Consider the following 25,490-nt stretch of genomic DNA (forward strand, 5'->3'; position numbering starts at 1 on the left):
AGCTGCTTAACCAGGGTGAAGATAATACAAGCAGTTCAAATACTTTGTCCTTCATCTTTTGCCCTGAATGAATATGCCTTTTACTAATGATTATAAACCTTTAAAATGGCTTTTCATGGTGAGATTCTGTTTAAGTTTCTAAATTCATCTGTAGGGGTTTGTAACTATCTCATAAAGTGACTAGTAAACAATATAGGTATGAAAAGACATATGAAAAGTATTTTTTAATACATAGGCCTACAATTGGTTTCTTTAAAAGTAACCAGACAACAGATACATATATGTGTATGTATACACACACACACACACACACGCACATGCACACACACACACACACACACACACGTATCATCGGCTTAAGGACATGAGCATCAATGCAGAGGAAAAGATGTAGGCCTGTTGTCCAAGGACTCACTTACTAAAAGCTTCTACAATTTGAGTGTGTTTCTTTGCTTTTTCTTTCTTATTTTCTGCATGGCATGGGCTGAGAATCGAATCTGACTTCCCACATGGCAGGTAAGAATTCTGCCACTGAACCACCCATGTACCTGGGTGTGTTTCTTACGTGGGTCCCTAACTCCCCTGAGATCTCATCTTTATTTTAGGTTTATAAATATTGTTTCTTAGCCATCAACTAATCAGTAAATTTGTTCCACCTTAAAGTTGTCAGTGGAGAAGCGTCGCAATGGGATGAAAATGAACTCAAGATGGCAAATTATAGAATGTTCAAGTTGCCGAACACCAGGACCCTATAGATTCGGTGTCTGACCACGAGAGTGAAAGGCTGCCGTGGGAGATCACCTAAATACAAATATCTCATTGGCCTTAGTGCTTACTTAGCAAGCCAACCCGTAAGTCCTGACTCTCTAGGGTAGAAAATGCAGCTTCTAAATGGATGCAGTTTCCTCCCATCCAGTAGCTGACAGAAAGGAGAGCTGAGCTCAGCACAGTACTGGCGTTATGGTACCTAGACACCAGGTGCCAAATTCTTCCCTCTGTGATTCCCATGTGTGAAAGCGTGCTTATGCCGAGCCCAGTTGTTTCACCAGGAGGAAGGTAGACAAGTCGGAAGCTGTGGCCTAAAAGTAAGACCTTGTTTTCGGGGTGTGTAATTGGGTTCAGAGGAGCCTTACCTGTCCTGGCTCATCTTTGTGGGGTGGAGCTGGCACACGTGGGATGGGTGCATCTTAGCTCTGCCTTCTGCTGTTTTTATCAACCCAATCATGGTTTGTTAGGCACATGGGTAAATACAGAGCTAGTTCAGTTAGCGAAGTCCTGCCCTTAGATGGTTTAAATGAAAGGAAAGGAAATAAAGGTACAGATAACAATTTTTTTTTTTTTAAGTTATAGTAGGTGGGGTGGAGTGAAAAATGTCAGTGGGTCCCAAACTGGGGTTTCTTATCTTTTATCATAATGTATATATAAATATACATTATAAATAATATATATAGACTGTATATATACACACACTATTCTGTGTGTGTGTGTGTGTGTGTGTGTGTGTGTGTGTGTGTGTGTGTGCTTTCAGAGGAACTATCGGAAGAGATATAGTAAAAGATTAATTTTTTCTGCATGTTAGGATGATAGGTAATTTTGTTCCTACTTATTTTTTTCTCGTATAAATTTTCTCCATGAACACGTATATTACAGATACATAGCTTGTAAAGTAAAATAATGCAAGTTTAATTGGAACATAGTTGTACTGCATATTTTCTGATTGTCCATGCAGGCCCATTTCCCCCTTTTCCGCTCCGCTGTCTGCCCTGCAAGGCTGACCCGTTTACACCACATGAATGAGCACCTTTAACCTGTCTTTTCCCACTGGATCTGGGCCAATGACCACAGGGGCACCACAACAGTTTACAGAGAGGGAAGAAGGGGAGCCTGAGGGTCTGTTCTTACAGCTCCTTCAGTTAGTCACCTGCTTTGACTAAGGGTCACAGTTCTGGCCAGGTGCCCTCTCCACACAGCTCTCTCCTCCCCTGGTCCCGCTAACCTCTTCTCTCCCCTGAGTCCTGGTAACCTCTCCTTTCTCTCACTCCTGGAAGCCTAGGGATGCTAACAGCTCTCTGCTGAAACTGGGCCCAGGGTACTGCACTATGGCTTGTGCTTCCCTGCACTCTGCCCACAACTTTGCAGCTAGCTCCTCTGCTAATCACTCCTCAAATTACCCATTTTGAGCATGCAGTCTGTTTCCTACTGGGACCCAAAGTGATACAGTAGTCAGACACTCTGAAATTATGCATTTACCTGTAGTAATTCTGCTAGATTAACTAAAGCATCAGTTTTCATGTGTGACTAGAATTTTATCAACATTATGAAAGAGTAGGTCTGATGGTATGATGAAGTGAAATGAGATTTTAGAAATCAAGGAATGTGAAACCTTCAAAAGACAAATTGTATAGAAAAATGAATTCATGACTCTTAAGGAAGTGTTTTAAAAACATGAGATCTAAGGGAGGAAAGTCCTAAAAGAGATCCTTGGTCGTCAAAAAAAAAAAAAAAAAAGCCATTGGATTTTTTTCTTTGTTTAACATCTTTATTGGAGTATAATTGCTTTATGATAGTGTGTTAGTTTCTGCTTTATAACAAAGTGAATCAGCTGTACATATACATATATCCCCATATCTCTTCCCTCTTACATTTCCCTCCCTCCCACCCTTCCTATCCCACCCCTCTACGTGGTCACAAAGCAGCGAGCTGATCTCCCTGTGCTATGCAGCTGCTTCCCACTAGCTATCGGTTTTACATTTGGTAGTGTATATATGTCCATGCCACTCTCTCACTTTGTTCCAGCTTACCATTCTCCCTCCCCATGTCCTGAAGTCCATTCTCTACATCAATGTCTTTATTCCTGTCCTGCCCCTAGGTTCTTCAGAACCAATTCTTTTTTTTTTTTTTTAAGATTCCATATGTATGTGTTAGCATATGATATTTGTTTTCCTTTTTCTGACTTACTTCACTCTGTATGACAGACTCTGGGTCCATCCACCTCACTTCAAATTACTCAATTTCGTTTCTTTTTTATGGCTGAGTAATATTCCATTGTATATATGTGCCATATCTTCTTTATCCATTCATCTGTCGATGGACACTTAGGTTGCGTCCATGTCCTGGCTGTTGTAAATAGAGCTGCAAGGAACATTGTGGTACATGACTCTTTTTGAATTATGGTTTTCTCAGGGTATATGCCCAGTAGTGGGATTGCTGGGTCGTATGGTAGTTCTGTTTTTAGTTTTTTAAGGAACCTCCATACTGTTCTCCATAGTGTATCAATTTACATTCTCACCAACAGTGCAAGAGGGTTCCCTTTTCTCCACACCCTCTCCAGCAATTATTGTTTCTAGATTTTTAGATGATGGCCATTCTGACTGGTGTGAGGTGATACCTCATTGTAGTTTTGATTTGCATTTCTCTAATGATTAGTGATGTTGAGCATCCTTTCATGTGTTTGTTGTCAATCTGTATATCTTCTTTGGAGAAATATCTCTTTAGGTCTTCTGCCCATTTTTGGATTGGGTTGTTTGTTTTTTTGGTATTGAGCTGCATGAGCTGCTTGTATATTTTGAAGATTAATGCTTTGTCAGTTGCTTCATTTGCAAATATTTTCTCCCATTCTGAGGGTTGTCTTTTCGTCTTGTTTATAGTTTCCTTTGCTGTGCAAAAGCTTTTAAGTTTCATTAGGTCCCATTTGTTTATTTTTGTTTTTAATTTCATTTCTCTACAAGGTGGGTCAAAAAGGATCCTGCTGTGATTTACATCATAGAGTGTTCTGCCTATGTTTTCCTCTAAGAGTTTTATAATGTCTGGCCTTACATTTAGGTCTTTAATCCATGTTGAGTTTATTTTTGTGTATGGTGTTAGGGAGTGTTCTAATTTCATTCTTTCACATGTAGCTGTCCGGTTTTCCCAGCACCACTTATTGAAGAGGCTGTCTTTTCTCCATTGTATATATTCTTGCCTCCTTTACCAAAAATAAGGTGACCATATGTGCGTGGGTTTATCTCTGGGCTTTCTAACCTGTTCCATTGATCTATATTTCTGTTTTTGTGCCAGTACCATACTGTCTTGATTACTGTAGCTCTGTAGTATAGTCTGAAGTCCGGGAGCCTGATTCCTCCAACTCCATTTTTCTCTCTCATGATTGCTTTGGCTCTTCGGGGTCTTTTGTGCTTCCATACAAATTGTGAAATTTTTGTTCTAGTTCTGTGAAAAATGCCATTGGTAGTTTGATAGGGATTGCATTGAATCTGTAGATTGCTTTGGGTAGTACAATCATTTTCACAATGTTGATTCTTCCAATCCAAGAACACGGTATATCTCTCCATCTATTTGTATCATCTTTAATTTCTTTCATCAATTTCTTAGAGTTTTCTGCATACAAGTCTTTTGTCGCCTTAGGTAGGTTTATTCCTAGGTATTTTATTCTTTTTGTTGCAATGGTAAATGGGAGTGTTTCCTTAATTTCACATTCAGATTTTTCATCGTTAGTGTATAGGAATGCAAGAGATTCTGTGCATTAATTTTGTATCCTGCTACTTTACCAGATTCATTGATTAGGTCTCGTAGTTTTATGGTAGCATCTTTAGGATTCTCTACGTATAGTATCATGTCATCTGCAAACAGTGACAGCTTTACTTCTTCTTTTCTGATTTGGATTATTTTATTTCTTTTTCTTCTCTGATTGCTGTGGCTAAAACTTCCAAAACAATGTTGAATAATAATGGTGAGAGTGGGCAACCTTGCCTTGTTTCTGATCTTAGTGGAAATGGTTTCAGTTTTTCACCATTGAGGATGATGTTGGCTGTGGGTTTGTCATATATGGCCTTTATTATGTTGAGGTAAGTTCCCTCTATGCCTACTTACTGGAGAGTTTTTATCATAAATGGGTATTGAATTTTGTCAAAAGCTTTCTCTGCATCTATTGAGATGATCATATGGTTTTTATTCTTCAATTTGTTAATATGGTGTATCACATTGATTGATTTGCATATATTGAAGAATCCTTGCATTCCTGGGATAAACCCCACTTGATCATGGTGTATGATCCTTTTAACGTGCTGTTTGCTAGTATTTTGTTGAGGATTTTTGCATCTATGTTCATCAGTGATATTGGCCTGTAGTTTTCTTTCTTTGTGACATCTTTGTCTAGTTTTGGCATCAGGTGATGGTGGCCTCATAGAATGAGTTTGGGAGTGTTCTTCCTTCTGCCCTGTTTTCGAAGGGTTTGAGAAGGATAGGTGTTAGCTCTTCTCTAAATGTTTGATAGAATTTGCCTGTGAAGCCATCTGGTCCTGGCCTTTTGTTTGTTGGAAGATATTTAATCACAGTTTCAATTTCAGAGATTGTGATTGGTCTGTTTATATTTTCTATTTCTTCCCAGTTCAGTCTCGGAAGATTGTGCTTTTCTACGAATTGGTCCATTTCTTCCAGGTTGTCCATTTTATTGGCATATAGTTGCTTGCAGTAATCTCTCATGATCCTTTGTATTTCAGCAGTGTCAGTTGTTACTTCTCCTTTTTCATTTCTATTCTGTTGATTTGAGTCTTCTCCCTTTTTTTCTTGATGAGTCTGGCTAATGGTTTATCATTTTTTTTATCTTCTCAAAGAACCAGGTTTTAGTTTTATTGATCTTTGCTATTGTTTCCTTCCTTTTTCATTTATTTCTGATCTGATCTTTATGATTTCTTTCCTTCTGCTAACCTTGGGGTCTTTCTTGTTCTTCTTTCTCTAATTACTTTAGGTGTAAGGTTAGGTTGTTTATTTGAGATGTTTCTTGTTTCTTAAGGTAGGATTGTATTGCTATAAACTTCCCTCTTAGAACTGTTTTTGCTGCATCCAATAGATTTGGGTCGTCGTGTTTTCATTGTCATTTATTTCTAAGTATTTTTTGATTTCCTTTTTGATTTCTTCAGTGATCTCTTTGTTATTAAGTAGTGTATTGTTTAGCCTCCATGTGTTTGTAGTTTTTACAGAGTTTTCCTGTAATTGATATCTAGTCTCCTAGCACTGTGGTCAGAAAAGATACTTGATACTATTTCAATTTTCTTAAATTTACCAAGGCTTGATTTGTGACCCAAGATATGATCTATCCTGGAGAATGTTCCATGAGCACTTGAGAAGAAAGTGTATTCTGTTGTTTTTGGATGGAATGTCCTATAAATATCAATTAAGTCCATCTTGTTTAATGCTCAGTTATTTAAAGCTTGTGTTTCCTTATTTATTTTCATTTTGGATGATCTGTCCATTGGTGAAAGTGGGGTGTTACAGTCCCCTACTATGATTGTGTTACCATTGATTTCCCCTTTTATGGCTGTTAGCATTTGCCTTCTGTATTGAGGTGCCCCTTGTTGGGTGAATAAATATTTACCATTGTTATATCTTCTTCTTGGATTGATCCCTTGATCATTATGTAGTGTCCTTCTTTGTCTCTTGTAATAGTCTTTGTTTTAAAGTCTATTTTGTCTGATATGAGAATTGCTACTCCAGCTTTCTTTTGATTTCCATTTGCATGGAATATCTTTTTCCATCCCATCACTTTCAGTCTGTATGTGTCCCTATGTCTGAAGTGGGTCTCTTGTGGACAGCATATATATGGTCTTGTTTTTGTATCCATTCAGCCAGTCTGTGTCTTTTTGTTGGAGCATTTAATCCATTTACATTTAAGGTAATTATCGATATGTATGCTCCTATTACCATTTTCTTAATTTTGGGTGGTTTATTATTGTAGGTCTTTTCCTTCTCTTGTGTTTCCTGCCTAGAGAAGTTCCTTTAGCATTTGTTGTAAAGCTGGTTTGGTGGTGCTGAATTCTCGTAGCTTTTGCTTATCTGTAAAGGTTTTAATTTCTCTGTCGAATCTGAGTGAGATTCTTGCTGGGTAGAGTAATCTTGGTTATAGGTTTTTCCCTTTCATCACTTTAAATATGTCCTGCCACTCCCTTCTGGATTGCAGAGTTTCTGCTGAAAGATCAGCTGTTAACCTTATGGGGGTTCCCTTGTATGTTATTTGTTGTTTTTCCCTTTCTGCTTTTAATATTTTTTCTTTGTATTTAATTTTTGATAGTTTGATTAATATGTGTCTTGGCATGTTTCTCCTTGGATTTATCCTGTATGGGACTCTCTGCGCTTCCTGGACTTGATTAATTTTTCCTTTCCCACATTAGGGAAGTTTTCAACTATAATCTCTTCAAATATTTTCTCAGTCCCTTTCTTTTTCTCTTCTTCTTCTGGGACCCCTATTATTCGAATGTTGGTGCATTTAATGTTTCCCAGAGGTCTCTGAGATGGTCCTCAATTCTTTTCATTCTTTTTTCTGTATTCTTCTCTGCAGTAGTTATTTCCACTATTTTACCTTCCAGGTCACTTATCCGTTCTTCTGCCTCAGTTATTCTGCTATTGATTCCTTCTAGAGAATTTTTACTTATTGTGTTGTTCATCATTGTTTGTTTGCTCTTTAGTTCTTCTAGGTCTCTGTTAAATTTTTCTTGTATTTTCTCCATTCTATTTCCAAGATTTTGGATCATCTTTAGTATCGTTACTCTGAATTCTTTTTCAGGTAGACTGCCTATTACCTCTTTATTTGTTAGGTCTGGTGGGTTTTTACCTTGCTCCTTCATCTGCTATGTGTTTCTCTGTCTTCTCATTTTGCTTAACTTACTGAGTTTGAGGTCTCTTTTCACAGGCTGCAGGTTCGTAGTTCCCGTTGGATTTGGTGTCTGCCCCCAGTGGCTAAGGTTGGTTCAGTGGGTTGTGTAGGCTTCCTGGTAGAGGGGACTAGTGCCTATGTTCTGGTGGATGAGGCTGGATCTTGTCTTTCTGATGGGCAGGTCCTCGTCTGGTGGTGTGATTTGGGGTGTCTGTGAACTTATGATTTTAGGCAGCCTCTCTGCTAATGGGTGGGGTTGTGTTCCTGTCTTGCTAGTTGTTTGGCATAGGGTTTCCAGCACGGTAGCTTTCTCGTCATTGAATGGAGCTGGGTCTTGGCGTTGAGATGGAGATCTCTGGGAGATTTTTGCTGTTTGATATTACGTGGAGCTGGAAGGTGTCTGGTGGAGCAATGTCTTGAACTCGGCTCTCCCACCTCAGAGGCACAGGCCTGATGCCCGGCCGGAGCACCAAGACCCTGTCATCCACATGGCTCAGAATAAAAGGGAGAAAAAAAGAAAGAAAGAAAGAAAGAAAGAAGGAAAGAAAGAAAGAAAGAAGGAAAAATAAAATAATTAAAATAAAAAAATAATTATTAAAAAAATAATTTAAAAAGAAAGAAAGAAGAGAGCAACCAAACCAAAAAACAAATCCACCAATGATAACAAGCGCTAAAAACTATACTAAAAAGAAAAAACCCCAAAACAAGTGGGCAGACAGAACCCTAGGACAAATGGTAAAAGCAAAGTTATACAGACAAAATCACACACAGAAGCATGCACATACACACTGACAAAAAGAGAAAAAGGGGAAAAAAAAATATATCGTTGCTCCCAAAGTCCACCTCCTCAATTTGGGATGATTCGTTGTCTATTCAGGTATTCCACAGATGCAGGTACATCAAGTTGATTGTGGAGATTTAATCTGCTGCACCTGAGGCTGCTGGGAGAGATTTCCCTTTCTCTTCTTTGTTCGCACAGCTCCTGAGGTTCAGCTTTGGATTTGGCTCCACCTCTGTGTCTAGGTCGCCTGAGGGTGTCTGTTCTTTGCTCAGACAGAACGGGGTTAAAGGAGCCGCTGATTTGGGGTCTCTGGCTCACTCAGGCCGGGGGGGAGGGAGGGGCACGGAGTGCGGGGCAGGCCTGCGCGGCAGAGGCCGGCGTGACGTTGCACCAGCCTGAGGCGCACCGTGCGTTCTCCCGGGGAAGTTGTCCCTGCATCACGGGACCCTGGCAGTGGCGGGCTGCACAGGCTCCCCGGAAGGGAGGTGTGGAGAGTGACCTGTGCTCGCACACAGGCTTCTTGGTGGCGGCAGCAGCAGCCTTAGCGTCTCATGCCCGTCTCTGGGGTCCGCGCTGATAGCCGCAGCTCGCGCCCGTCTCTGGAGCTCCTTTAAGCAGCGCTCTCAATCCCCTCTCCTCGCGCACCAGGAAACAAAGAGGCAAGAAAAAGTCTCTTGCCTCTTTGGCAGCTCCGGACTTTTTCCCGGACTCCCTCCCGGCTAGCCGTGGCGCACTAACCCCCTGCAGGCTGTGTTCACGCCGCCAACCCCAGTCCTCTCCCTGGGATCCGACCTCCGAAGCCCGAGCCTCAGCTCCCAGCCCCGCCCGCCCCGGCGGGTGAGCAGACAAGCCTCTCGGACTGGTGAGTGCTGGTCGGCCCTGATCCTCTGTGCGGGAATCTCTCTGCTTTGACCTCCGCACCCCTGTTGCTGTGCTCTCCTCCGTGGCTCCGAAGCTTTCCCCTCCGCCACCCACCGTCTCCGCCCGCGAAGGGGCTTCCTAGTGTATGGAAACCTTTCCTCCCTCACAGCTCCCTCCCACTGGTGCAGGTCCCGTCTCTATCCTTTTGTCTCTGTTTTTCCTTTTTTTCTTTTGCCCTACCCAGGTAGTGAGGAGTTTCTTGCCTTTTCGGAGGTCTGAGGTCTTCTGCCAGCGTTCAGTAGGTGTTCTGTCGCAGCTGTTCCACATGTAGATGTACTTCTGATGTATTTGTGGGGAGGAAGGTGATCTCCGCGTCTTACTCTTCCGCCATCGTGAAGCGCCTCCAGCCATTGGATTTTTTGTGTATTTTTCTTTTCTTGAATTCTTGTTTTAAGAGTAAGGATCAGAAGTGGTCTGGTGCTTTCGCAGTGAAATGAGTGAGGGAGGGATGGATGTTATGAATGGGAACGGATGGATGAAGTAGGGAAATGTGGACTCACGGAGGCAGAGTTGTGATGGCAAACAGAGTGGCCAGGCCTCAGACCTAGGCCTCACTGGGAGGTAATGTTTGAGCAAACTTTTGGAAAAAGTGAGGAAGGTAGCCATGAGGATAATGCGAAGAAGCCTTCCAGCCTGTGGGAGCAGTGGCACCAAAGCTCCCATGTGTTAGCGGAACCTCAGGGAGGTCAGTGCGAGTCTGGAGCAGAGTGAATAAGATGAGAGGGTGGTAGGAAATGAGGTCACAGTGATGGGTGATATCTTGTAGGTTGGGGGATGTACCTTGCAGGCACTGTAAACATGGAAACCATCTCATTGACCCCCACTGCACTTCTCTGGACACCTAAGGATCCAGAGAACCCAGGTTCCCAACATTTTTAAAAATGGGCTCTTAATATTCAGACAGGATTTCCAGAAGCTTCTTTGGGGATTGTCATCTCCAGTTGTGGCCAGTTACCCTGCGCTGCAGAAGTGCTGCTTGGTTCGCTGTGGTCAAGAGAAAAATGTTATCTCTTTATATCAGGATTTCATCGAATAAGGCAGACTGAATTGCTCACCAGTCACCTGTGTTGCATTATGCATTTGGGTTTTGCTCTAAGATTTAAACAGCAGTAGCTATGATTCAGTTTCCTTGGAAGCAATGGCAGTTCAAAGCTTATCCAACAGCCAGTTTCCAGGATAGAAATATGCTGCTTAATTAATATCGATCATTAGAACAACCTCATAGGAACTTAGGTTAGTGAAGTACTAAACAATTTACAAAGCAAGGCCACTCATGGAGAGCCACCTGATGGGTTCCACCAGCAGCACAATGAAGTGCAAGCCTCTTCATTCGCTATTGTTTCAGAGGAGGAAGTCTATCTTGTTGCACATTTTCCTTCCCACTGAGGATCACATTTCTATTTTATGTTCAGAGAGCATAATGTTGCCAAATATTCAGGAATGCAGATGCCCAACCAGTGCTCCAGGCAGGGGAGTTTTGAAGCAAATTCATTTTAGTGGGCCAGCCCTACCTTCCAGCTCTTTTGGCCAGGAGAGAAGAGCTGAGGAATGGGGGCCTGGGAAAGGCAAGGGAGGGTCTCTCCTCAGACCTGTGCTGTATCATTAGCAGCTTTCAAGAGAGCGCTCCCTTTATACTTCTGGGCATTAAGCAAGTACTTCATTTTCTTTGAAATGGTGAAGAAATAGACCTCAGCATCCCTGTGGTAGTTTTACATGCGCTCTTATTTTTAGTACTTTTACATTTCCTGGTAAGGAAGGGAGAGAAATTTGTTTAGTGATTCTAGAATGGGCCACTTGCCTGCTGCACAGCCGTACCAGGTGCTCAGTGTGACTTCTCAGCATTTCCCTGTGTGCTCAGTGCTGCTTTCAGGATATTGAAGCCCCTTTTCTTCCTTATGCCACACAGAAGCGCCAGCATGGCAATGCCGTTGGTGCCATCGCCTTACCTTTCCTGCACCTGCCTCAAGACCCCAATGTTTTGCTTGTTTCTAATCACTTCACTTTGGCTTTTTTGGGTCTGTTTTCTAGTTGCTAAGGAAGGCCCGTCTTGCCTCGCTTCAACCAGGGCTTGAGTTGACCAGACACCTGGTGGTTTGAGGAGACTGCTGAGCTGTGTTCTGGCCTCTGTGTGTTGATAGGACATATGAGGACTCAAACCCACAAATGTTCCTTCTTTATATCTTTGGGTTAAGATGACCGTGTGCCCAACTTAGACAAGAGGAAATTGTAGACTGATGGCTCTTATTTCCGTATCATTACCTCGGAAATCATAATTCATGTATCCATTCAATCATTGGTCATCTAGTTCTGTGCCAGGCATGGAGCTTAGGCGCTAGCGATAGAAGAGAAAACGAGGCAGGCACTGTCCCTACCTTCCTGAAATTTATAATATGGTGAACTGGAAATAGTAAGTTACTGTGTGATCAGGATAAGAGGTGATAAAGCTCTGGAACTTGTGGGAAAGCAAAGAAAACAGCTATGGGAATCGTTATGGAGGTAGAATCAACAGACTGAAGAAGTTAAGAAGGATCATGTGCTTAATGGCGGATCGGATGCAAACCCAGACCTGTTGACTAGCCCTTTGCCCTCCAGACTGTGGTCTAATCAGCTCTAGATGATGCGTCTTTCCCTCTTTCTAGTGTGTGTGTGTGAGAAGGTATTTTTCTGACTCATTTGTTTTTCATCCCCTTCTTTCCCTGGATTTCCATATTCCCTCTAAACTGTAGGTCCTCTAAGAGAGTGCCCACTTTTCCTTTTTTGTCTTTCCACAGTATTAGTTACACTTACTATGTATTCACTCAGCAAACATCTATGTGACAGGTGACAGGCATTGTATTAGGCCCTGAGGACAATGATACGAAATCACACCCTGTCCCTGTAACCAAAGTGTTCACAGCTAGAAGGGGAAAACTGACCTGAAGTATATAAGTAAATGTACCCGTGTGTTACAGGAGCTTTGAAAGAAGTATGTATGGGATAAGATGGAGGACAGAGGAGTGTTTAATTAATTATAATATGGTGACGTGGAAATAATGATGACAGTTACACATTGTGATGTGCTATAAAGGCAAGGATTGGGGTGCTGAGGTAGAAGATAACAGGGGGATGGATATCTCTAGCTAGGGAGGTAGTGTTAGCATTGGTAGTCATCATGATAATAATTATAATAATGGCTACTAACACTTATTGGACACTTAATGTGTCCAACATTGCACTCAGCTCTGTATTTACATTACTTAAATTAATCTTTATAAAAATCTTACAAGGTAGGGTTGTTCCTATGTGACAAATGAGAAAAATAAAGAGATGCTATAAACTTGCCCAAGATCACACATCATTCATTTCTTCACCAAATAATTGAATTTATTGCACATCTACGAAGTGCATGACACTGGCTGTTGTGAGATGAACATGGACTATTCCCTCCTCCAAGTTTCCTGGAGGAAGCATCTGTGAAAATAAGTCAGGCTTTCTAATGGAGTTGTGGACAAAGCACTGTGGGAGAGCAGAGCAGGGAACTAACGGGGCCAGAAGGAGTGGGGGAAGGCTTCATAGAGGAGGGAGCGCCAGAGCTGGATCCAGATGAATGAATTGACTGCAGAGAGGAAGTGCTATGTGCAAAGGTGAAAAAGAGACATGAAATGGTGTGGGATAGTCAAGAAGCATTGAGGTCTGTGTGTGTGAGTGGTAGGGGAGGGGCTGGGGAGGATGGGTTGCCAGGAGGTGGTGTGGGAAAGATGGATGGGGACCAGTTGGTAAAAGGCTGAAGTCGATGGGAAGGTACACATAGGAGGTCATGGATGTCCAGCAGAAGTGTTTAAGTAGGCTGGTGCTGTGAAGGAATGCACAGCTTTCTGGAAGAAGATTCTTGAGAAATGAGGACCCTTACCAGTTAGCAGTACAATGTACAGTATCATTTTCAGTGGAGTTAAATGAATTTCTAACTTCCAGGATATCTGTATATACAGCAGCCCCAGAAATTTGCTCCACTGTAATTCTAATAACCTGAATGAAATCCTAGTGCCGTTTCATTTGTTCTACCCCATAAGATGATATTTAGCAGAAGCAACCAAGACGGTAACATGGGAGATAAGAGCAGAGACACGGACAGTCCAAGGCACTGAGAATCTGAACAGGAAGGAGCAGGATCTTTGAGAGACACCCCAAAACTCTTTCTCACAGTCAAGGGTGGCACCTGAGAAGACATTTATTGTCTTGAGCATTTTACTACAGTACTAAATGAATAGCTATAAAATGCTTACAGGGATGCTTCAGGGCTCTGCTGCCTCAAACCCAGTATTAGAAAGGATAACAGAGGTCTGGGATTGGAGGAGAGCATGGACCAGTCAGACGGATCTTGCTGTTCTGTATCCTGCAGACTGATGTCTAGAGCCCCAGTCAGGGAGACTGCCGGCTTCCTGGAAATGTGTGAGTGGGCCAAGGCCACTGAGGGTTACGTCAGTGTGCGAGCTGCCTTTCTACCCATTGCAAGAGAAGTTGCCTTAGAAGTTGACCTTGGTCCAGACGTCAGAGAAATGGTCTCTTTCTCAGGCTTTCCCTGAGCTCTTGGAACTCTTAAGGAAGGTGAACTAACATCAAAGAGTGAGCTAGTGATGGTTGCTTGTTTGTTTTGGTAATTTGATAAAAGTATTGATCAACACTTTTTGAACTGCAGCCTTCCCTCCCTAATCCTAATCTGCACTATTCATTGTAAATCAGTTTAGAAATGCCTATGCAGCCAGCATGACCTCGAGACAAGGGTCGCTAATCAGTCACTTTGAAATAAATTAATGGTGTATTCCCAGGCTTTGCTAGGTGTGAAGACAGTGGTGATGACATTGATCCAAATTAATGGTATGATAGATAGACTGTAGTTCTCAGGATCACATACCAGCATCAGTTAATAACTTCTTTTAATGTCCATAGAAAGGATATCAGGTATACTTCATTTTTTGCCGTGTCACTTTCCGCTAGAAAATATTTTTACAGAGAGACTATAGAGGCAGTGTGGCTTAGTAGGTAACAGCCTGGATTCTGAAGCCAAACTGCCTAGTTCCGAGCTTCTCCACTTATTGGTTGTGTGACTTTGAGGACACTTAACCTCTCTGTGCCTCAGTTTCCTCATCTGTAAAATGGGGATAATAATCATACCAAACTCCTAGGCTGATGATAAGGATTAAATGAGTTTTCTGACATATGGTCATGCTGTGTAAGTGTTAGCCATTATTTATAATATTTCCATTAGTATCAGTTATAGGGAGTAGCCACCCAGAATGAACCATTACTCTCTGAGCTTCCCATTCTAAACTTTACTAAAAGGAAAGAAGTACACATTTGCTGTCAGGCACTATGATGGAACATTTGTTATCTCACGCGAAACTCTACAATCCGGCCCATTAGATGATTATCTCCATTTTAAAGATGAGGAAGGTATGGCTCAGAGAACTTAAATAACATGCCCCAGATGATATAGAGCTGAAGTGAACTTGAGCCCAATTGCAGTTCTCATGTTTTCCTTCTGTACTTTTGTTCCTTTTAGAATTCTCCAGGGATAAGTAGCAAACTCTGAAAAAGCAGAATTAAAAGTGCATGTCAACGCTGGCATTTTCACAGTACCCTGTGCTCTCTTCTCCCTTCCTCTCCTGCAGAGGTTGCCTGAGATGGTGTCTTATCTTATGTGGTCCATCTTGCACTGTGTGACTATGCCAAGGAGAGAGAGGCAGCCTGCGTGTCCCCTGGTCTCCCCCAGCCCCCTGCCTTGCCTCCTCTAATACCTCACTGGTTCCTCTGTCATGGAGCAGCCCACCCTCTCAGTAAGATTCAAATCACTCCTACTGTTCCAGCTCCCGAGAGCACCAGAAAGGAGTCAACACCCTCTAGAATCCCTCCTACACCTCCAGAGAGCCTAGTGCCTTCCAGAAGATTAGAACCTTTGTTATTCTGTGAAAGTCTCAGACATCTTTTGGATGCAGTTCCTCGATGTTTACATCTGGGAAGTTCTGAAAATCTTCATAACTGCCCGGGCATCATTAAGATGCAGACAATTCTGAGATTGCACAACTCAGCTTGTAAACACATGTCGGGATGACCCTGGCTCTTTATAGAGAAACTTATAAAGTTTCTACACCTTGGCAGTTGGAAAGAATATAGATTTGAAGATAACATTTTGGTACTTCATGGGAATCAACATCATTTTGCCTCTATGCTCCAACCTTCACTTTCTCTGGTGGTCCACCTCCCTTCATCCTTCATTACCACACCCTAAAATTATAGTTGTTTGTAAGAGCATGGATGTACATTCATATACATCAGGTTGTTTTTTGCATATTGTATTCCAAGCCCATGCATGCAGGACAATTACCACTCTACCTCCAGCTCACTGACTATGCAGTCAAGACTCATTATTACCCTGGTTCTCATCCCATTCACGCCCTCTATGTCTCAGAACAACAGTGAATGGAGAGCGAGGTATATTGCAGGGCATGAAGGGAATAAGAAGGCCAAGGACATGGGGATAAATTTGAACTAAGGAGGGGAAAATTGAGGTGAAGATGGTTTGTCTGAGGAGCTTTATCATCTTTGATGTGTGAGGAATTTTACTTTTTGTTAGCTGTTTCTTGAATCATGATCCTTGGGTCTGGTGGAAAACTGTAATTTTTGGAAGGCTTATTTCTGCAAAAGCTTATGGTTATGGAGAAAAATCAATGTTTGTAGGCCCGTGAATCAGAGTCTGAGGAGTCTGTTTGGATATTTAGTGTCTCATAAAATGTAACGTAGAAAAGACTTGTGGAGCATCAGAGCTGGAAAAGATCATGGAGACCATGTGGTCCTCACCCCTCCTTCTAGTGATGAGGCTGTGAAGCCAAGGGAAGCTGAATGATTTATGCAGGTTACATGGCTGCAAGGAGGGTTAGAGAGACTGAGGTAGAAGAGACCTCCTGACTCCTAAACCAGTATATTTTCAACATTATCACACGTTACTAATCATTTGGAAGCATTTGAACCAAAGTATGAACCGTGTATTATGAGAGAATCTTAGCAAGAAGAGACCTTGGAGGTCATCTAGTGCCATCTCCCTCCTGATGCAAGAATCCTCTTGGTGACATTAACAGATGGCACTACTCCCTACTGATGCTAGGAAGCTTAGTACTTTGTAAGGCAACTTGTTTTATCTTTGCCTATCCCTACATCTTGGTAAATTTACCCCAACGAAAGGTCGAATTTCTATTTTTAAAGCCTCTGTCCAGGAGGAGTGAGTGTGGCCAAAGGGGAATGGAATGGTATTAGTGATGGTGTAGAGTTTTACTCTTAATGTAAGGATAACAATGCCTATCTTGTAGGGTCAGTGTGAGGATCAGAGGTGCAGTAAAGTATCTACCATAATAGCTGCTTCCATAGGTACTCAAATTTTAGTTATTGTTGGCTTTTGTCATCATGATCCCATTTTTTGAAATTATGCCCTCTGGAGCGACATAGACTATGTCTAATCCCGCAAATATTTGGAAGGCAGTTAGTATGACCTCTAAGCCTTCTTTTCTTCAGACTAAATATTCCCTGATTCTTCTACCATTCTTCCCTGTGATGCATTTTGGATGCCTCCGTTGCTTTCATTCCCTCCTATTTGTCAAGTTTCCCCTTAAACTGTGGTGGCCAAATGTAGTCAGTCCGATGTGCTTGACAGTAGAATAATTACATCCCTTGATCTGGACATCGCACTTCTCCTACAACAACCTAGATTTATGTTAGCATTTTTGGAGGCCAGATCACACAGTTGGCTCAAGTAAAACCTTGTTCTACTATCCAGAATGTTAACGACGTCTCCCAACATTGTGTCAACCACAGATTTGACAAGCATGATTTTTACATCTTCATCCAAGCGGTTGATAAAAATGTTGAACAAGAAAAGGCCAAAGGTTGAGCCTCCCGGAACACCTCAGATCCTTCCCTGCATATTGACATCCAACCGCTGTTTGGTGACGTTGTTTCACCAGCTCCAAGTCTACTCACCTATGCTAACAAAAAAAAAAAACAAAAAAAAAAACTCAGCAAGATATAGTCATTCTTTGTGTTTTTGAAATTGGATATTTATTTAAAGATGAAATGCCATTCTTTTATCAAGGAAGACAGGTTTTGAACCCATAATTGGGAAAATGTGAACTCAGAAGTAATTTCATGTTTGAGTTACTATGTAATGCTGAAAGAAAAAAAAACAACAACTTCTCTTCATGTGAAATGATAATGCTCGCTTAAATTTGTTTATTTTTCCAGAATGTTTTGAAATTATTCTCTGGGTCTGGGGGAAGGAGGCTGGAGAATTTGCAGATTTCATGCGTTGGGGAGAAAGGAGATTTTTGAAATATTAGGATATAACTTTCAAGAGCTTTTTCCATCTCTGGTGGAGATCACAGAGACAAAGAGATCTCTTAAAAATGTTGGTGGGGGAGGGTGTGAAGTATATCCTAGATAGTCCTTTTTGATTCTTTTTAATGGTTCTCAGAGAAGATTCTTAAACTTTTTGAGGGGAGAGTTATTTCTTTCTCTCATTTAACATGCTTTATGCTGAAGAAATCAAACCAGTGTCTTTGCACCAGGTTTCAACATTTTTGAACCAAGTTTTTCTTGGTTTCCATGGTGGAAACGATTATGGACATACCATTTGAGCCAAAGTGCTCAAAGACTTGAAGCTCGTTTCTTGGTATCTTCCTTGAAGGGCTCATTTAATGTTTTCTCAAAGGCTTTACTTTCTAATCTACGTTCCACGTTTGTGGCTTTCTTCTTAATTCTGATCCTGTCTATGTCTCTACCCCATAATCAAACAAGTATGTTAACATCTAACATATCTTAACATCTTTTATTGTGATCATGCTTTGAGATTTCAAGATAAATAGACAAAAGAGTTAGCATTCTCAAAAATCGCCCAGGTAATAAAAGATAAGATTTCATTATACTGAATATTCTAGGAATGTCATTTTATAATTTACTCATTCTCTCACTATTTACTGCAAGCCTACTGTGCCAGGCACTGATCTGGGCCACGGAGACTCAATGGGAAGTAAAGTTGGACTTAGTCTCTTCTCTCATTGTGCTTATATTCTAGAGGGAGAAACAGATATTGATCAAATAATCGAAGACAATTGTAAACTTGTGAAAAGTGCTATGAAGGAGGGGGAGGTGGTGCCCCTCATTGGAGAGGTCAGGGAAGGCTTTCTCTCATGATGCTTAGTTTGTGATTTGAAGGTGGAGTCTGGGGAAGAGTACAGGTGGCAGAAAACAGCATATTCAGCTCTGTGCTGAAATGGAGCATCTTCAGTATGAGAGCAGGAAAATTCATGCAGGTGGAGTGAATCGCAGAGAGCCAGAGTGAAGGTGGTGTGAGATGAGCAGGGGAGGTGGGAAGGGTGTCATACAGGCCTTGGAGGTCACACTGAGGGTGCTGTCGGGGTCTTCTGAACCATGAGAAGCCACCTAAGAAGCATGGAGAGGGTGGGCCATGTAGCTGGATTTGCGTGCGATGAGATCAGTTTTGCCTTTTGAAAGGGTGACTGTGGCTGTATTATGGGAAAGAGGAGGAAGGGAAATCAAGTGAATGACCAGGGACCAGTTAGGAGAGCACTTGTTTAATCCAGGAAAGAAGATGGTGGTTGGGTGGAAGTTGGTGGAAAAAGAGACGGAAAGAGAAGGATGCTTACATTGAATTTATGGTACTTGGGGACTACATGTGGGGGTGATAGAAAAGAGGTGCCAAAGGAGGGTTCAGACATTTTATATTATTGTTTGTGAACTTAAAGAGAATATTATTTTAAAAATTGTATAGCTCTATTGATAACTTTCACTAGCACAGCACAACAGGAATAATAAAAAGAGAGTCAGAAATCCTTCTGTGCCTCAGATATATTGACAAAGTAGGTGACTGTGAACAGGATGAAAAATTTCAAACATCTTTAAGGATCTAAACACTGGAAAAATAATACTTACAATGTTTACTTCATCACAACCTCACTAAGACCTAGAGAAATAAGTTGGTGAAGGTTCACTTTCGAAAGAAATAACGATTATCTTTATTTTCGCTATTACTTTTAGTTTGATTCTCTACGCCTCTAGATCCTATAAAAAGAACTCAAGCGTATCCCTGTGCTGCCACCCCAATACAAATCACCATTTCCTTTCATCTCACTTTAAGCAACCACAATATTTTCCCACATCAGAAAAACCTTCCAGTATATAAGGGGAGCCTTTGGATCGTGTGTGTGTGTCTAAGCCTGTTCATGCCTTTGGGATCTCAAGACAACAGTCGGCTTACAGTCTAAGCCAGGTGCCCAGTTGCCATCTGGGCTCCTGACAAGCTGTGTGGTCAGGGTATAGAAATCAGAAACCTGGGAAAGGTGCAGTGTGATGGACACAAGCACCCCCGATACCATATTGTGTTATCACCGTCATTTAACACACAGTGCAGGAAATCCTGTTCTTTCCAGAAGAACTTCAAAGAACCACTACTAGTAGTGCTGGGTAACTTTTCTTTTTTTTTCTTTGCCAAAGTGCAGACAGATATTTTTCCTCTAGTAAATTGCTAGTGACACTCCCATTTCTTTCCTGTCATCCTCAACCCATTGTCCAACTGACCTCTCAGATTTCCCTACCCTTCAAGGCTGAAGGGCTGTACCTGGCTGTTTCCAGAGGCCCACTGAGTTATGTTGCTTTGCCCTGAACTTTCTTTTTCTCTTCTAGGTTCTGAATTTCTCACATTTCAGCCCCACCATGTTGATCAGCCCTCTTCCGCCTCAGTGTGAATCCTCTCTTGTTGTCCCATTGACATTCTTTTCTAGGAAGAGCTGTCTTTTAAGCCAGCTTTATCATGCATATTTTACCTTAGTTTTGAATTTTAAACAAAGAAACCTTCGTTCAAGTCATCAGAAATAAATACATGATATTAGGTCCCTCAAGTGACTCAGTTGTGTCATTATTTTCTTCACTACTTTCATGCAGTGTTTGTTTACTAACTGCCTACTGTGCTCTAAGCACCATGGATAGAATAATGAACACAAACATTCTATATTCTTGAGGAAAAGACCGTGAACAAGTAAACAGACGAGAATCATTGTCAGTATTCCATTCTTCCACCAAATTGTTAGAGATTGATTTTATGGAAATACAGCAGAGTTGTAACTCTCACTCCTGTCATTGGATCCCAGACACCCTGTTGTCTTTTCCAGTCGTTCATCCTCAGTCCCCAGGTTGTTGAGCTCGGGTCATGAGTACCCAGATTATGATTTGGAAGAGTAGTTTCCTGGAAAGAAAGAAGAGGTGGTTAGTCTTATAGGACTGAAAAAGAAAAAATAACAAGTGTGCTTGTCATTCAAAGCAGGGTGCTGAATGGCTCTTCGCTAAATCATAGTGTTATGCACTTACCACAGAAATCATTTTCAAATGCAATATATATCACACCAAGTCAGAGCAGATATGCACTAAACATCCCTGATGTAAACCTCCCATTGGGATGGCGGCAGGGTGATTAGCGAACTTCCAGGTATTTTCTTATGTGCTTTCCTCTTAAGGTGGATAGTTATTTTTCATCTCATCGTAGCTGTAAGTTGTAACAAAGATAAATGGACCCATGGCTTGCCAGAAGCCATAACTCTGTATTTAGTTGACATGACCAGATTCCCCATTTTGGCCTTTGAGAGTAGACTGAAGCATTCACCTCTTCTGACCCTTTTCCCTCTGTCTTCTGTCTTCTCTGGGCAGAATATCTCGATGCATAACACCGTTGGTGGGGCCATGGTGGGGCCTGGAGCTCACCAGCTTGGCAGCACCCGGATGCCCAACCATGACACCAGCGTTGTGATTCAGCAAGCCATGCCGTCACCCCAGTCCAGCTCTGTCATCACACAGGCACCTTCCACCAACCGCCAGATCGGGTAAGGAGACCTCTTCGCTGTCTCTGGGTCCTGGCTGGAGCTCAGGGAATGTTCTAGACTTTCTCCTAGTTTCTAGTCCTCAGGTTGGATAAGACAGAAGTTGGTTTTCCTGGCTGGTGTGATATTGCCTAGAGCTCAGAGTGATGTTTTTGATGGGAGAAGGGAAGAGGGAGTCTCTGTTTGGTGGAAGCTCTTTGACCCTGACTTTGGGGAGAAAAGCAAGTCATTCTATGTCATTGTTTCTTCAAACAAGATTCTTGAACTTCAAGATGACCATGGGGAAACCCCATGGATGTTGAGAGCAGAGCATGGTTCTCAGGACAAATGCTTGAGGATGGCGGAGGGAAGTGTCACCTGCCCAGCCTCCTCTTTAACAGAGTATGTCCCTCCATTCCTAAGGTCTAAGCCCATCACCTGTGTCTTTGGTGTATTTCCACGGTCCTCCTTCCCTCTGATCATTTCTTCTGTGCTTCTCTTCCTTTTTAATACCTTCTCATTAGCTCTCCTCTCTCTCTGCATTGGTCCATATTCATTCCTGGAGTAGACAAAACAAAGAAAGCAGGCCCTATCCCTCTCATTTATGTAAAAAAAGACAACACTGAGGCATTGAGAAAAATAGGTAGAATGCTCCCAGGCACTGTGTATTATGGGATGGAAAGAGAGCTCACTTCTGAGTATCAGGTGATAGCTCTCAGCCCTTGTTACTCAGAGTGTGGTCTGAGGACCAGCAGCGTGTGTATTACCCAGGCGCTTCTTAGAAATGCAGGATCTCTAGCCCAGCTTCCTTCTCTCCAGAATGAGGATGGTATCTCTTCTTTCCACCCTCACAAGAGTAAAGTGAAAAGGAAATAAAAGATTTAAGAGTGCTTGGGATCTTAGAAAGAAAAGGTAGTGACTTAAGCCAAAGAGCTATGATAAATTTATGTTGCTGGATGCTGAGAACTGCTTGCTCTCTGTTCCCAGAATTCTCTGTTTAAAATAGGAAAGGGAGCTTGCTGTGTTTGGTATACGCCATCAGAATTTAGTTTGAATATTCCATTGAATAATAGATGCAGTGATTTTAAGAAAAATATTAGAAGCTGTCCCACTATTTGTCAGTCTGTCTTTTCCCTTTCTTGTTTTAAATGCTTGTAAGAATTCCACACCAACAGGGAGCACTAAGGACAATGGCCTATCCTTCCTTAGAACGCTCTAGAAAGGGTAGCTTGTCTCTCACATTTCTCAACTCATCAGGATGGGTTGTGACATATGAAGATGAATCTTAACAAGTGAAAGTTGTGGGTGATGACCATTCTGTGAGTTTGCCATGGGTACATTTGGTTTCCCATTCAAGAAACAGAAAGTTAATCTGGCCATTTGAATGCGTGGCTTTGTTGGAAGAAGCCAATGCTAAATGCGCAAGTGTCTCTGCTAAAGATTTCTTTTCTTCTCAGATGACTGTGGGAGCGAATGTTGCACCACCTAAAGCAAAAACCTATACTAAGAGGGTGGGGTTGTTAAAGACAGCATTTCAATCTCAAGGGACTCCTTCACTCCAGGGGCTTGGCTTTGGGCAAACAATTCACAGTTAGGCAAGCTAATTGTAATTATTTTATTTTCCTTTCAAGGGAAGAAAAACATAAAATGTGCTAGAGTTTACTAGCAGTTTTACAGCATTCCTTCTCCCCTGGAGTTCTGCTTCCTGCCCCACGGCTGCCCTCTTGCAGGACCTTAGTATCTGGCCATTGTTAGTACAATGCTGGTGTTTGTGAAACAATCATTTAAGGGTTAGCACTAAATTCTAAGATGGGTATTGACTCTGTCAGTAATGTACCCAGCTGGCCCAGGGCTGTACAGTTGGATGACATTCCTAGGCTGTGTCACTGCCCTGACAGGTGCGGGTGTTTCTCTGTTACGTGTGACCTCCCGACCCACTCTGTCTTCTCGTTTATTCCCAATCCTGGGGTGTTATGTGTCTCTCCTGGTGTGTTCTAGGAGATAATTGTCACTTTTAGGACTCTATCTTGTTGCCGAGCTTGAAGGAAGCTGTTTCTTTGCTTCACATCCTTCCCTGTTGTGCTTACCATGTTGATTCCAACCCCTACTTCCTGTCATTTCCATTTTCTCCACGTGACCCATCTAAAACCTTGCCCGGATGATCATGGGGGCTCAGCAAGTAACAACCCAACCCATCTCACCAGTGGATTCGGAATGAAACTCTAGGTGGTAACATTTGGGGATGGTTGACTCTTTTAGTTCTCTCAGCAAAGAGGAAATGAGTACTTATTTTAAAACATGAGTTCCCTCTGGAGACTGTGTCTTTAAATGAGCATTTGAAATTGCAGATAGTTTTCTTTTTTTTTCTCTGAGGCTGCACAGAACCATATTGTAGTAATATTCTGATTTTTATCACAACCTCAAATATTTAAGTGTCAAAATCTGGCCAAGCCACCTGCAAATGTTTGCCATGGCTACTGGCCAACAAAAACAGCAAACAGCAATGAAAGTCTTCATTCAGGCTCAGCACTTAAGCTGCATCCAGCCAGAGAGGCTGGGACCCACCTGTGCCCACGCACAGGGCTCTTTTGCTGCGGCCAGTGGGTGTGTTCACGACTAGAACTTTGCGGGAGAGGGAGGGGGCTGCCTGTCTCCTGTTCCCCCCTTTTCTTCCCTTCGACTAGTGCTCGGCTTCTGTTGCCAATCCCACTTTTGTTCTCCTTTCTGCCACTACCCCGCTTCACGTTGTATTTAAACTTAGCGGTTTGAATGGATTGGGAGTGATATTGACATGAAGGACGGGGAAATGAGAGTAGTGCCTGTTCTCAGGGAAGATTTGGGGGACAAAGTTTATGCATCCTTGTGTGCGCATTTGATTTTCATACTTTTGGAGCAGGCATTGAGCCAAAGTAGAACAAAATGAGTGTGTATGCAAAAATCTGAAGAAATAAGGTTATAAAAGTAGGTAGGCAAACCACATGGGCAACTTTCAGTGCATCCCATGTCCCCGCCCCCCACACCATGCCGATGCCCAGTTCTGTCCAAGTAGCACTTTTATCCCAATAGAAACTGGAGGTAAGTATAAATATCCCAAATTGCACTCGTGTGGTTAGGCAGCCTAGAAAATCACACAGCGCTAGAGAGTGTAGGAGGCATCCCCAAACTAGTGACTACTTGTGCTTAGTCAAACGGGCAGACGCTCTGTCGGAAAGAGTGTCTTTGGCTGATTGATGGTAGCATTTTAGGAGATAAGTTTTCCAGGTGGAAAAAAAAAAAAAGAGTGAGCCATGGGCTGTGGGAGAGACAGAAAACAAGCATGTGTTAAATATAGATGAAATCGATTCAGGCTTGGACCAAATATGTGGCAGATTCCAAGCAGTATCTCTACTCCAGTCATTTTTATTAGATATCATGTAACAGGCTCATTAATTCAGGACCAAGTCTGCAAAACCTGGGAAGATGGTGGGTGAGCAGGTAACAGTAATGCAAATGCTCTCTGTCTCTTCTTCTGTCTTTTTCTCTCTTTATCTCTCTCTCTCTCCTCATATGAGACATTTTTGTAGGAGTCAGTAATCAGTTACATAGGTGGCTATAATCTTAATACATCCCAGCTCTCCTAAAGAAGCCGATTTCTCTTTATGGAGTCAATGTTGTTAGATAATTCATGCTCAGTAATTCTTCAGGAGAACTGTGAAGATAATATAGAGTGTAGAGGTCTACAAAAATGGATATCAGTACAGAGTTCTGACGGGTTATGGGAGGCACTGCCAAAATATTCCACAAAATTTCTTCCTGTTTTCAAAATGTTCCATAGATTTAGTTCTCTGTATGGAATTGGGCAAATACATAAGCTCTTTAGATTACTGGTGACAATTATTTGACAGTAATTGTTCACAATGGAGGTGTGATACATCTAACATCAGAATATACAAGTGTTCCTACCAAGGCTGATATTTGCACAAAAGGTATCTGGTCCATTGTGGAATATTCTAGTTAAGATATCAGGAAACTAGAAAATATGTTCAACAGCGTGTGTATATGAAACCTCTCCCTGATTATATGCCGGTTTTAGTCCTGGCAAATATATGTTTGTGTGATGTGCAGCTCTCTTAGCTGTTTGGTCATAAGCTCTATTTGCATGAAGCTGTCCTTAGGCAATGTAGACCTAAAACTTAGCCAGAAATTTGTATAAAATATCGTAGAAGCAAATCTTGTTTTATGTAAAAATAAAAAGGAACTGATACTCATCATA

The 25,490-nt window shown here is 42.0% G+C and overlaps 1 protein-coding gene across 1 annotated transcript in view; it reads left to right on the forward strand.

Annotated features, from left to right (window-relative positions):
- Positions 1-25,490, forward strand: part of CREB5 (cAMP responsive element binding protein 5) — a gene marked incomplete at its 3' end in the record, with an annotated part of 332,872 nt that overhangs the window by 65,934 nt on the left and 241,448 nt on the right. Inside the window, exon 4 of the mRNA XM_082846274.1 lies at positions 21,090-21,262. Within this exon, the coding sequence (XP_082702400.1) occupies positions 21,090-21,262 (173 nt within the window). The remainder of the gene's footprint in view (positions 1-21,089; positions 21,263-25,490) is intronic.

This window comes from Leucopleurus acutus (genome assembly GCF_964270905.1).
Source record: "Leucopleurus acutus genome assembly, chromosome: 9".
Lineage (NCBI taxonomy): Eukaryota > Metazoa > Chordata > Mammalia > Artiodactyla > Delphinidae > Leucopleurus > Leucopleurus acutus.